This window comes from Parasteatoda tepidariorum, chromosome 3, assembly GCF_043381705.1.
Source record: "Parasteatoda tepidariorum isolate YZ-2023 chromosome 3, CAS_Ptep_4.0, whole genome shotgun sequence".
Classification (NCBI taxonomy): domain Eukaryota; kingdom Metazoa; phylum Arthropoda; class Arachnida; order Araneae; family Theridiidae; genus Parasteatoda; species Parasteatoda tepidariorum.
In genome coordinates, this window is record NC_092206.1 from 18,494,891 (window position 1) to 18,509,412 (window position 14,522).

Consider the following 14,522-nt stretch of genomic DNA (forward strand, 5'->3'; position numbering starts at 1 on the left):
TTTTTTTTGAACTATGTTTATGAACGGAAATAATGTGTTAATTACGTAAAGTTTGAAGGCTAATAACCAGAAAAAGTCTAACTTATTTTTACAAGAGAAAGATGCAAAGTTATCATACCTTTGCTTGGGATCTCCGAGATCTGTAGACACAGTGACGTCATGAGGAGGGAAATCGTAGCTTCAGCTCTAAGAGCGGAGTGAACTAGCCCTTGTATTCTCTTTAGCCCTGGTCGTGAGTGGTTTCAGAAGTTTAAAAACGGTGAGTTTGACGTAGAAGACAAAGAACGCAGTGGAAGGCCGAAATTGTACGAAGACAAGAAATTGAAAGTAGCTTCGTCCCAAACGTAAAAACAACTTGCTCTCTCATTACAATTATTATCGTTGGGAAGGATTCAAAAGCAAGGAAGTTGGGTTCCAACCGAACTGAAGCCAAGGGACAACGAACGTCGATTTTGCCTATTTTTGGTCAAAACCTATTTGGAAACACTTAAATGGGAAGTCTAACCCCACCCGCCGTATTCACCAGACCTTTCCCCTTCAGATTAACATCAAATGAAGAAACCAAGGAATGGATCGATTCGTAGATATCCTTGAAAGTTGAGGAGTTTTTCCGACGTGGTATCTGAATACTCCCAGAAGGATGGGAAAATAGTGTCTAGTGATGGAGAATACTTTTAATGAAATATCATGTACCATTCTTTCACTTCATTTTTGATAGAAAACGGTGGAAACTTTATACATATATATATATATACATATATACATATAGATACAGATTGGTTGATACGTATTTAAACCTTTATACTTGATAGAGGAAAGGAAGTCCATTCGGAGTTATAAAAAAATCTTTATTTATTATTTTTTTAAGGTTATTAATAATCATTGTTACAGTTTGATGTTTCATCAAGTTATAGTTGATGTACCCAAATTGATTAACCTTTACCAATATTTTTAAATTCCTTCAAGCACTAACCCTTTAAAGCAGTGTTTCCTCAACTTATGACTTTTGTGTACTCTTTCTAAATTTTTCGTAACGCTGTATACCACTAATAAGAAAATGAATGCATTTTTTTAAAAAAATATGTTTATTTTTATTAACATATTTTAGTTATTAACTGTTAACTCCGCAAAAATAGTCAATAGAAAAATACGTAATCGTAAATTTTCACAGCTTTGTTTTAAAATAAAATTTAGTTTGTTGCAAGATATTTTGCGTAAGAACGCATACCCCTGCTAAACTGTTCCCGTACCCATGGGGGTACGCGTACCACACTTAGGAAAACACTGCTTTAAAGCCTTGATCTTATTCCACTTTTCGAATAGACTTATTCCAGTTTCAAAAATAATGGTGCATTTATTGTCTAAATTGTTTCCTTCTGCCAATAATGAAATGATTTAAAATTTACTCGATTTTCACAATTATGATCCAATTTTAAATCTCGAGATACTTGAAATTCTACTAATTTAAATAGTCAGACCTGTCAGTAATGGGAGGTAGCTAGTATAAATAATAGAACTATTATTAATAATGTACGATTATCGTCTTTTTTCTGCTACCGAAAACTTTTCTGAATAGTATTGATTCGTGTTTTTGATTGCAATTTAAAAAAAAAAAAACACTGTACATAAAGGGATGACGAAAACTCAAAATAATCTCTTAATTTTGCTATAGATGTCATTTAATTATAAGATATTTTCACGAAAGTTTCACTGAAGTCTAATCAGTCATTAAAATACACAAATTAGTATTAATTATATTGAAATCTTACTCAGGTTATACAGGTTCAGATAGGTTCTTTTCACAACCAAGTACTTTCTTCATGGCGTAGTTAGTTATCGATTTTAACTTTAAAAAATGCTTACTTAGCGTGATTCACTTTAAGTATTTATTAACATTTCTGTGAGTAAACAGTTCGTATTAGATTTTATTTATTATTACACATACATATGCAATCTAAAATTCTCATTACTAAAACGACTTATAAGCTCTTGCTTATTTGAAGAGCTTTTCGAACAAGTTTTAGAGCGACATCACAGAGTTCCATCATGGGTTATTGCGAGATTCGAACTAGCTAACTCCAAACTACAGAGCATTTGACGAAATGGTGAGATCATCTGGGCCAATGCAATCGTGTAAGCTCAATACAAAGAACAGCTTATAAAATCTTGTCAAATTGAAAAATAGGTAGCCCACATTTTAAAAGTAGGAGAGGTTGTAGTAATTTTTGCATCAGAGCTGCACGATGAATTATTGACGACGATCTGGGAAGCATTCCTTTAGATGATTCGGAAACATGCCACGACTTAGACAGTAGAAGTAGTTCTTTATTGATGTCTTGCTGCAGCCGCACAAGGGATTCTGGGAAACTACTCTAAGGATGATCCAAAAAAATGACATCACAATCGTAATCCTCAGCTGAGGGGATGGTTCCTCCGCTTTGGCAACCTGACGAACTGCGAGCTAAGTCGGGCCCTTTGCGGTAGAAAAGTTAAACGAGGATCTATGCTGCATACCCTCTGTCCCTTCGCAGGATGCTAGTGGTCACCCACTCGCTCTGACAGCTGTCAGTGATGCTTCACTTCGGTGATCTACTGGGAACTGTGTCTTACCATCGGGATCCAAATTAGAAAGGAACAACAGAAAGATGCACCCAAGATTAGAGCGCAAATCAATTTTACTGTGTCCACGTCTCGGAGCATTTAATGGAAGAACAGTACTCCTTGGTCATAGAGACCTCAGATATTTCATTCGTTGAAGAAACTTTTTTTGCCTATTTCTATTTCAAAATAATGGGTTCTGAGATTAGATTTAAGAGCCACTAATCGCAGAATGGTTGAAATAGATTTTTTGAGGAACATTTTTTGAGGACCATTGAGCCACTAATCTCAGCCATGTCAGATTGAAAAACGTTTTGACTAGATTTTATCTTTTTGAAACGAAGAGGTCGGTTGTGTGCATATCAACTTAAACTCGATTTTTAAAAAAAGTTGTGTAATTTGTACCCAATTGAGTTAATCTTTGATCAATTCATGAGTTCTAGTTCTTATTTATTTATTATCGGCAAATCGACTTGATTTTACTTATGAAAGTGCATTTTGACGCCATTTAAGTGTTTTAATCGAAATTTTAAGAGAGTAGAGAAATTTGTCTTTGAGAAAAAACTTCTTCAATGTTTAAAATAGTTTTTTTCAAAAATTATGTTCGATAGTTGAATGTGCAACAAGATTTAACGTCCAACTGTTATTTCACAATAAGGTTCAAAAGAATAAAAAACAGGGAATGAAATTATAAAGTTTACATACAAGAAATCACAATATATACATGTATACATTTATAATTCAGCTGTCATTTGTATATTCGCTAAAATTTTAAAAAATGTCACAGTTTGTCATACAATATTTTCCATGGCATGACTCCTAGTGAGGCAATCCAGCCGTGTCTGAAGTTTCGCTACGGAAATATTCCTGTATTTCTTCGATTGTTTTATTTTTCGTTTCGGGTACTTTTAAGTATATGAATAGGCTGGACAGAACCAGAAACACCAAGAAGATGAGGAAGCTGAAGTTCTTGAGCAATTCCTTTAAGATAAATAACATCAATTATTTTTTTAAAAAAACTTTATTCTTTTATAAAAGCTGAAATCGAATGGCTTTTAAATGAAGTGAAGTTACTTTCAAACCGTACCATGGGTCGTGATGGCTCAGGGGATAGAGGGCTCACCTTCCAATGAGGTCAACCAGGTTCGAATCCGAGCAATGGCTGGTCGATGCGAATTCCTCCTCCGGCTTGCACAGACCACAAAAAAATGCCCTCAGTGGTAGACGGATCATGGGTTAGAGTCTCCTTTCCGTCAGAATAACCGTGGGAGGGTTTCATGATTTTACTCTCCATGTAAAGTAAATGCAGGTTAGTTCCAACTAAAAGTATTCCACGAAGGAAAATTTCTCCCAATACTTGATCCGGAAGCTCCCTTGTCTTCTGGATTGGGTTCAAAATTACAAGGCTACGGAGTTGAACATTAGTAGTCGTAAACCCAAAAAATTGGGTCGGCTGTTCAACGACGGTAATATAATTAAATAATATAATTTTCGAACAAAATTTAAGGAGTTTCTATCTTATTTCTTTAACTTTATGTTCGCTTGCAACTTTTTTACTTGTTTCTCTGCAATATTCATTCGACGATTCTAGCTTATTTTGCTAAAAGCTACTTGCTAAAACTACAGCTCTTTGTGACTTAAACAGCTTTCTCCGTTGGGTTTAGAATCATGGATATTGATTTCATTGAAATCTTCTATACAGAAGAATTCTCTGGAGCATATAGTCTGTAAAATATCTAGCAGACATAAAATTACCAGTATCGCTTGGAAGCAATTGATTCGTGTCCCAGATTAAAATTTCTGATGGCAAAAATCAGTTTTACTAAAAGCTGGCGCATTAAGGAGCCACACACAAGAGCACTGAAATCCTTGAACAGAAATTTTGATCGTTGCGGTCCTATTATGAGTGTGAGTCTGGTAATTATAAACGAAATTGTTCGTACAGTCCTATTATGAGTGTGAGTCTGATAATTACTAACGAAATTTTTCGTACAGTCCTATTATGAGTGTGAGTCTGATAATTATAAACGAAATTGTTCGTACAGTCCTATTAAAAGTCTAACAGTTGTTAAAAGCTAAATTGCTCAGTAAAAACCCGAAGTCTGGTAAATCCTAGGTTTCACAGGTAAAACCCATCTTCTACCAAAGTTACTTGGTTAAAGTCCGAAGTCTTAGCTTTATCAAGCTACTTTGGTAAATCCTAGGCCAGGGATGGCGAACCAATGGCGGCACGCGACACAATATTTTGGGCACTTCACGCGATCACAATTGTTGTTACTCTATGAATTGTTATTACACAAATGTTTATGAAGCATATGTAACAATTAAATAAATTCAGTAACAATTAAATTAAAATTCACGAAAAGCAAACAAAATAATAAACAATTATTGATAAAAAAAATTAAAAATTAATACTAAAAAAACAATTAATAACCGTAAAAAACAAGCTAACAATAAATAACTAGAAAAAAAATTCATCAGTCCTCCTTAAACTGACATCTTACAACCTAATATAAGTTATTTGTCATCTAATCTGCAACAACAGAAGTCACACTGATGTTACTTTAAGTTGAATTACGTGTATAACTGAGACATTGCAAAATGTATTTTTTTTCAATAAAAATAAAGAGTTTTGAGTTGATAGTATTTAGTATTATTATTTTCCCAATAATCACGAAGTCAAAATAATTTGACGGCACGTCTATGACCTCATTAAGCAATTTTTTTAGAGAGAATGGCACGTTGGTGTATAAAGGTTCGCCACCCCTGTCCTAGGCTATACCTGTGAAAACTTGAATTTACTTGACTTCGGGCCTTTACAGTAACATATAGAGATGAATGAAAAAACAAATAACTTACAAAAAGCGGCATGAATCCAATGCTGACAATAAAATTACAACCCCAGTTGGTACCAACTGCAATACTTGTCGCTAAAGATCGCGCATTTTGAGTGAACAGTTCTGACACTATAAACCAGGGAATGGAACCTGTTTGAAATTTTTTTTATTCAAATTAGCTTTTTTATAACAACTCTACAATAAGTTTATAAGAAAACAAAATTTAAAAAAACGAAACACCATAATTATCCTTTAATCAAATTTAGCGTTGATAAAATCAAAATCTTATGATAAAATCAAAATAAAACAAATCACTTACCCGGTCCTATCGCAAACATGATCACAAAACAGAAGATGGTTATAACACTTATGTATGATGCGAAATGCCCGAAGTTCTAAAGAAAACAGAGGCAAACTCACTGTAAAAATCTTAGTTACCTCAATACAAATGGTGACAACTACTTTATACCAAAGTTATTTAGTGAAACACCATACGTAAGTTTTGGATCTTGGTGCTTCTTTTCACCAAGAATGTTCAGTTACACTACCTAGTATAAGGTAGTCGTCACCATTTTTTTCATTCAGAAACACTAAAATTTTATAATAACAGTAAGATATGATACACATAAGAGTCAGTTTATTTTTCCGATACTATATAAAGTGAGAATCATCGACGTGCACGTATACAGTATTTCTTAATATAAATTCGGTTTGTTACACACAGAACAGAGACAATATTAATATGAACTCGAATTAGAATTAACAAAGCCGAAGCGGATAGAACCAATATATTACAAAACTATTTAATACGATTGACAAATTTATGTCAATCTTTTTATGAGAAAATAATTATCATAATTATCATCATACGGTTTCCAAACGTGCACCAAAAGTGGCGAAAATAATTCATGAACGGAATAAATGCATCTTAGTTTGGTATAAGCTTTCTCAAATTATTAGTGTTAAGATTTAACGAACCCTTTTAAAGTGAGTCCGAACTCTCGACTCGATGTTAACTTGAAATAAAGAATTCATTCACATAATTTTGACATTTTTCTACTCCAAACTCGGATAGGCATTAGTGCACAGCTTTTTCAGTATGTCACGTATTTTGGTTATAAATATTTGAGAAAATTCCAAATTGATTTTGCTGCGATTTTTCGCGAGTGTGTTATAGTATTTGATAGAGCTTTCTCATATCATAATCTTTTTTGTCTGATTAATCATGTATCATATAAACTGCATTTGATAAACTTTGGTAGCATAAATCTTTAAATAGAACAATACTTTTTGAAGTTATTCTGATTAAATTTTCCACAGGTTCTTTAAAAATCGTGTCAGTCTATTTGAAAAAATGTGGTTTACTGATAGTTGAGATCCAAGTGCTTCAAGACATTCGTTAGTGGAAAAATGAATTAAAAACCGTAAAAAGAAGGGAGTGTTAATTCAAAAATTTGGAAATATGCAGTTTAAATGTAACTTCTGCAGATAGTGAAATGGTAGAACAGAAAAATGCTTAAAATTATTACTGTGGAAGGTACTTATAGCATTTAGCATCTAAGAGGGGCTGGGATAGACTGGTTGGCATTGGATCTCGAATCTAGCATTGGATCTAGCTCCAAGTGGTCATGAGTTCGATTCCAACCAGCCGAAGACTCTCCGTGTAGTGACTAGTGCAAGTTAAATCCTTCTGGTCACAAAATCATCCATCTTCCCATAACAAATCATACCTCTGGGGATACTAAATTGGAGATTGATCGATCTCTGGTTCAGATCAAAATTATGATCTATGGAGGAATGAATGACTGTATGAATGGGTCCTCCCTATAAACGATGTGTGACTTGCGTGCGACTGAAGCTGTATTCTTGGCCATAAGTGGCGCCACTGAAAAATAAAAACGCTCGTTCTACCATAAATTGGCTTGCTTCACCAAGCAAAGTTGCTGGTGTTGGCAAGTGGCATTAGAAATAACAACAGCATCTAAGATCTTTACAACTTGAAGAAAAATTTAAGAAAAATATTTCCCAAACTATAAAGTTGGAAAAAAAAAAGACTTGCATTACTGAACTGCTCAAAGGAAGATAGTTTAATTTTTGAAAATCGAGTATTACATTTTCGAGACCTCATACTTGCAGAATATATATGCTAATATTATAAGAGGTAATAAAAGAATTATGATATGTGACAATTAAGCAACACTTTGTTTGACAAGAGTAAAGGAATGGCACAATCCCTTTTTGCAATTAAAAATCGTACTACTTTGCGTTGTTCTGTCCAGGGCAGACTTCTTCTCTCGACTTTACATTCACTTAAAATACTCTCACATGAAATGGTTGATACATAGTCTTTGGTGTACTTCGTTTACCATCTTTAGCGTTACTATTGCTTCTGTATTTCTGAACCTATCGTACATGTTTACTTTTCCCTTGGACGACTTTCATGCAAGAAAAGTAAAAACAAAGAGAGACATAACAGTGTTGCATTGTTGGTTTCTGTAATAAAACGTTGTTGAACTCGGGTATCTTGATTTCCCCTTACCTTTAAAGACATTGAAATTGTGAGGATGATGCACAGGATAGCCATGCCAGCCATTCCGACCAGAAAGAGGATTTTCCGTCCAACTCTTTCTACCAGTATTACAGACACAATCGTGGTCAAAACATTGACTACCCCCATTCCCATCGTACAATAGACTGCACTTCTCTCCGACACTCCCGCCGCCTTGAATATCTGTGTCGAATAATACATGGCCTGTTGGATAAATAAGTATTAACACAGAATGTTCATTAACACAGAAATATTAATCGATAATTTTGAAAAACTATCGATTGTTGCAATTATAATTCAAGCTTTTCAACAAATTGGATTAATCAGGCTGCATCTGCCACTTTTAAATCACAAAAAAATCTATATTTTGACTCTGTGTTCATCAGTTCCAATATAACTGTAGAAAAGATAAGAATAAAACTAATTACTAAATATTAATTGTTAATGCTATCATTCAGCAAAAATTTGAGGTATAAAAATTTAGGCAGGATGCAAAGTATTAAAACTGCCATGCGTAACAGGCGTCTTGTTTAGGATCTTGAAGTTTAACCTTTAATATTCAAAATTCTATTGATTAGTAACGTTATTTTAAATGCTTCGTAAATGTATTTCTACTTTAGTTAATAAAGCTTATAAAGTATTAAATCATATTTCTTAGTAATAACATGCAATGCCGAATATAAACTTGGCTAAATTGATGGCAAACATTTTATGAATTCGTTAAATGTTATGCATATCATTAACACTATGAAAAGAAAAGTTTTAAAAATTTTTTGAGCTAATTAAGATAGGTAGATATGTACTTCCCTTACGTCTCATTTGAATTGCACAGTGGGCTACTGGCAACGATCTCAGAAACATCCCTGAGGATGATCTGAAATGGGGATCTCACCAGAGAGGGTGACTCTCCCGTTTTAGTAGCTCAATGACTTGCGCGCGAAGTCGGGCACTTTACGGTAGAACACTTTAACGGGGCCGATACCACGTACCCTTGGTACCTACGCAGGTTGATCAAAGCGGTTACCCACCCGCTTACTGATCGAATCTATTGACGTTCGACTTTGGTTCTCTATTGGGAACAGTGTCTTTATGATGTATTTACTGTCGGACTGAGTTTATTAAGACATACATCGCTAGTAGTTCATTAGTGTATCTTTAGAGTATCTTTAGAGTTAAATCAAACTAATCAAAATAAAACCCCTAACCCATTTTCATTATAATTACGTTTAATAAGTGCTAGGAACAAGGAAACTAGTTCTACTCACTGCATTGATGCCAGAAAACTGTTGCGCCATCATAATCACTACAGAAACAATAAGGGGCTTTTTCAACACCTCCTTATTAGCCATGTCTTTAAGGGTAACCTTTTACAAAATACACATTAATAAATCATTGGTTAACTAAAATGAAATATCATTTAAATTACTATAAGATATTTCATTCAACCTTTGGCAAACTCCGAGCATCGTCAATTTCGTTTTTCAAAAATGTCATTTCTTCCTCAACATTTTCAGATTCTAGAATCCATTGAATTGCTGAAAAAAAAACCTATTGTTATGAGTCAATCACAATATCCTACGTTTTCAACCTGTCAGTTAAATTACTTTTCAGCGCTTAGCACTTAAGGCTGTTTTTCGAAGGCTCTGTCGTCGCATAAAATGATGCTTTTTTACGAATATTTATGCTAATTTCATAACTGCTCTAAGTTAGCAACGATTTTACTCATGACTGTTTGGTCAAGCTTAGCCAATCTTTAGCCAGGGCTCTGTATGTTTATTTTGAAAATGGCACAAAACGTCAATTTATAAATAGGTTGAAAAATGTTATCAAACTAGTGTTTTTTTTAAATTTAATAACTTTTAAAATATTTTAGTCATTTCTCTGTTCTAAAGCCCAAATAATTCTATCAGCAAGATGGCACATACAGTTTAAAATTATAGCTTTGTTTCAAGTGTAAGGCACTGAAACTGTGACTTTTTTTAAAAATTTTGATTGGCGAAAGAGCTTGGAAAAACCACGCTGTCTATAACGCTTAACCGTAACAAGCTCAAATACCTGGATTGAAGCACGCCAGTTGACTTGGAACGGTTGTTGCTTGAACCCTAACAAAAAATGGCAACGTATTATTAATAAAAAACGTCCCCAGGCTCGTACTTCTAGTCATAATCTTCTCCCACGTTGAGATGTACCTTTGCATGTGTGGAGATGAAGGATAGTAAAACCAAATTCATTCAATCGAAAGTAGCTTCCTTTACTTAAAAATAACCTTCCCAATTTTGCATCGTTTTTCTTCTTCATTTTTTTACTGAAAAGTTCAGGCATTGCAACGTGACTCGAGAATCCTTATAGGGGTCACGTATTCCTTTCTCCGCATGATTTATAGTACAAATCTATTTCTTTTTATATGTGAAAGTGGCTACTTTATCCGAATATTAGACTGCATAAATTCAAGTCTAAGAGAATCAAAGAGAGCTAAAATATGAAAAAAGTATTTCTAGTTTCTGAACTTAAGGGGAAGGAAAATTACATTGAATACAATTTCACGTATTTCGAGCAATGATGGAATGTGGGTTGATCCAGGTATTTGAGCGTGTTAAGGTTTACCATTACAGTTAAGTGTTAGACACAATGTGAAAAGTAATTTAAGAGAATTAGATGGTGGCCGAAATGTTGAAATCGGAGTGAATTATGACATCATCACGCCTGTAGAAATATTTGAAAGTCATAAATGGGGATAGTTTTTCACGTTGAAGTTATAAAAGATATTCACTAAATTAAATAGGAAAATTGCCCTGATTGCCTTTCAAGCAGATAAAACAGATTCGTGGATCGTCTACATCGATTTGTGTCAATCCACTGTTGTAACAACTTTTTCAGGCGAAAAATGAAAAATATCCGGACTCTACCTTCAGTACCCTTTAAAGAATGTAAGTTCAAAATACAAAATTCAAGCAAAATTTGTCGAATAGTTTTTGAAATATTAAATTTCGAAAATAGGACTAGCGCAATTGGTTAAGGAGTCACTCACCCCATCGGTGGAGAACTGGGGTCATGAGTTCGATCCTGGCAGTCGACAAAACAATTGACGAGAATACTCAGAAAGTTGCTCAATGCTTGTTAACCTGTCGTGGTTGAAAGTCATCTCGTTAGTCGTAGTGTAGAAGTTTAGAGAGAGGGATAGGAGCTCAGGCACTGGTACCCCTTTTTCTGGGGTAAAAAATGCATGACATTCTTACCATGGCCGTTAAAAAACAATATTCTGGAAACAGAATGGTTGAGAAACGATGCTTTGGTGTTGTGATGCTCCATGCTAATTTGTTTTCCAAGAATAAATTTTGTGGACTGCCGAACCAGAATATCATTGTTTCTGCCCCCGCTAATTTCACTGCTATTATTTATTATTTTCTATTAATGAGAATGGTGAGTAATGCATATTTTTAAATTAATCTAATGACATAGTTAATATCATATTAGATTAATTCGATAAAGGCTACATTAATAAAAATAACATTATCACATAATATTAACAGTAAAAAACATTATCATACAAAAGTATTACAGGAAGAACAAAGCTTACAAATTAGATAAGGAAGAACATTGTCGTGCAAAATTAGTAATGAAAAACATCATCTAACCTTGTTTGGCTTGCTCAGCTTCACCAATATTCAAAAGATATTTAGGTGATTCTGGGCAGAAATAAAGCGCGATCATCATCATTACAGCAGGGATAAATGCTAGTGCTGAAAGAGAGAATTAATAAATAAACAATTCGCTTAACAACATCTTTAAATTAAAATAATATAAATTTTGTATTATTTTTTTCTTTAAATATACTGAAAATTCAAAAACAAGACTTTTTCTGTAATTTAGTAAATTTTTGACTTGTTTAATAGGAATTATCCGCATTTTACTAACTTTTAAAAAAAATTGTATTGAAATAAAACATCCTAGTTAGAACCACTTCCTATTTTGAAATTTCAAAAATTCATCAGTTTTATCTCCAACAAAATAATGCACTTTTAGTGTCAAGGAATTTATTTTTCATTCGAAAAATTTTATGATTATTTTTCCTAATTACATTTTTCGAGATATTCCTTTATTCCCGAATACTTTTTAATTAACATGCATAATTCATACAGTCATTGTATTTTTAATTTTTATAAAAATCAATTGTTCCTCCTTATTTTTCAATGGCATTCCCACAGAGGTGCTTGTATATTTTCAATCACAGTAAATGTAAAATTCGTTTAAGTTGTTCTACGTTTGTGGATGGGACAAAGGATCTGAATCTCGCAATTTAGCATATCGTATTATGCATTTCAAATAATTACTGCAAGCAAATTAAGAAAGAATAACCTCATTTTAGAAGTTATCTAGCGCAGGTTTAGGTCTTACAAGGCACGTAACAAACTGTTAATTGCATTGCAACAATACATCTAACCAGACACTTTCATTACGTTCTGAAATTGAAGCTACAAGAGAAATATCAAATGCATTGCGAATTGAAACAGTATTACAAAGATACAACTTTTATCAAAATATTACGAACTGTAAACGATTTTACTGAACGAAGTTTTACTAAATACTGCAATAATATAAACGATGTTTCACAGCAGTTGTCTTACCAAGCACGAATGACCAGCTATTATTATTATTTCAAAATAACTCAGGAAGAACCCATAATCTGCGATACTAAGAATCGTGGTACAAAAAAGTGGTAGTAAGCTGGTAAAAGAATGTTTCAGAGAGATTGCCTTACCAAACACATACGGTCAGCCGGAATAATTACCAAATAGCTCTGGATTACCCATAATTTGAGATATTACGATCGTTATAATGATAGTAACTGGCAAATAGATATTTCAGAGTGATTTTCTTCTCAAACATATATGGCCAGCCGGTATCATTTTCAAATAACTCAGGAAGATCCATGGCTTTCGATGGTAAAGATCGTTATTGTGATAGTAAGCTGGTAAAAGGATGTTTCACAGAAATTGTCTTACCAAACACGTATGGCCAGCCGGAATCATTACCAAATAGCTCAGGAATAACCATAATTTGAGATGTTAGGGATCGTTATTGTGAGAGTAAGCTGGTAAATGGATATTTTAGAGAGATTATCTTACCAAACACGTATGGCCAGCCGGAATCATTACCAAATAGCTCAGGAATACCCATAATTTGAGATGTTAGGGATCGTTATTATGAGAGTAAGCTGATAAATGGATATTTTAGAGAGATTATCTTACCAAACACGTATGGCCAGCCGGAATCATTACCAAATAACTCAGGAAGACCCATAATTTGAGATTTTAGGGATCGTTATTGTGTGAGTAAGCTGGTAAATGGATATTTCACAGAGATTATCTTACCAAACACGTATGGCCAGCCAGAATCATTACCAAATAACTCAGGAAGACCCATAACTTGCGATATTAGAATCGTTACTGTGATAGTAAGCTGGTAAATGGAACCTATAGCTCCTCTAAAGTTGACTGGAGATATTTCTGATAAGTACATGGGTCCCAGAGCAGCATTCAGGCCTGAAAAAATTTGGCTTTGTTATTTTGTTATTTAAGTTATTAAAAAGACAATCTTATTTAAGATTTATAATCGTTTGTTTAAGATTACTATCAACTGACCATCTCCAACGAGGTAAATAGAATATTACTTCAGAGATAGCCTAAATTTATAGAGAGTGTGCTAACCATAAAGACAATTTCTTCTTTTAAACATAGGGGATTCTATAATAACTGTCTTTAATATACTTTTTTAGTACCCCTTGAAGAAAAGAGACAAAAAGTATAGATCCATTAGTGGTAACAAATTCTCATTCAAGTAAGAAAAGAACAAAAATATTTTCTAACTATGATTTATCGTTTGGGAGGTCGAGGTTAGCATGGAAGGGATTTGAATAACTGAAAATCAATCGTTTTGCTTATTATGATTGGAATATATCCGTCTTTGCTATTAATTGTCTTTAACCACATCTTCTAATAAACCAGTTTTATTTTAACCGCGTTCTTCTCTAACATCATAGTGATTAGCACAGAGTTTAAAAACATCTTTCATACTAATATCAGTATTAATTAGACAATCCTAACGTGCAAGGTTCTATGTTTTGTTTTCACGAAATTCCTCAAACTTTAAATTTCATTAGGGAACACACTGATTTCGTAAACGGGCATTCGAAAGTAATGTGTGAAACAATCAGATATTATAACTTGTTACACAGTTTAATGTTTCAGGAATATGGACAAAAATATTTTTATTTCGTTTTGTTATATTTTGTGAGCGGGATTCTTGTTATTAAGATATTAATTAAACTGCCTGTTTAACATGGGGAAGTCACGTTTTAGTTGTCAATAGAAATATTTACAATCATAGGAATTTTTTTTATTTAAAAAAAAGGCATTTTTAAACTGTTTGAAACAATGCGGCTAGGGGGGGTCCTCATAAATTCTTCATTTATTTGTCTTTACTTTTGTCATTGCAGTGACTCATTGCATTTATGAGACTCATATATATATATATATATA

The 14,522-nt window shown here is 33.4% G+C and overlaps 1 protein-coding gene across 1 annotated transcript in view; it reads right to left on the reverse strand.

The window, feature by feature from the left end:
- Positions 1 to 3,257: 3,257 nt before the first annotated feature.
- Positions 3,258 to 14,522, reverse strand: part of LOC107457350 (solute carrier family 2, facilitated glucose transporter member 1-like) — a 17,706-nt gene continuing 6,441 nt past the window's right edge. The window contains exons 4-11 of the mRNA XM_043044676.2: positions 13,356 to 13,526; positions 11,619 to 11,723; positions 9,430 to 9,518; positions 9,249 to 9,347; positions 7,975 to 8,187; positions 5,755 to 5,830; positions 5,458 to 5,585; positions 3,258 to 3,579 (exon numbers count right to left, since the gene is read on the reverse strand). Of these exons, the coding sequence (XP_042900610.1) occupies positions 3,418 to 3,579; positions 5,458 to 5,585; positions 5,755 to 5,830; positions 7,975 to 8,187; positions 9,249 to 9,347; positions 9,430 to 9,518; positions 11,619 to 11,723; positions 13,356 to 13,526 (1,043 nt within the window). The 3' untranslated portion in view covers positions 3,258 to 3,417. The remainder of the gene's footprint in view (positions 3,580 to 5,457; positions 5,586 to 5,754; positions 5,831 to 7,974; positions 8,188 to 9,248; positions 9,348 to 9,429; positions 9,519 to 11,618; positions 11,724 to 13,355; positions 13,527 to 14,522) is intronic.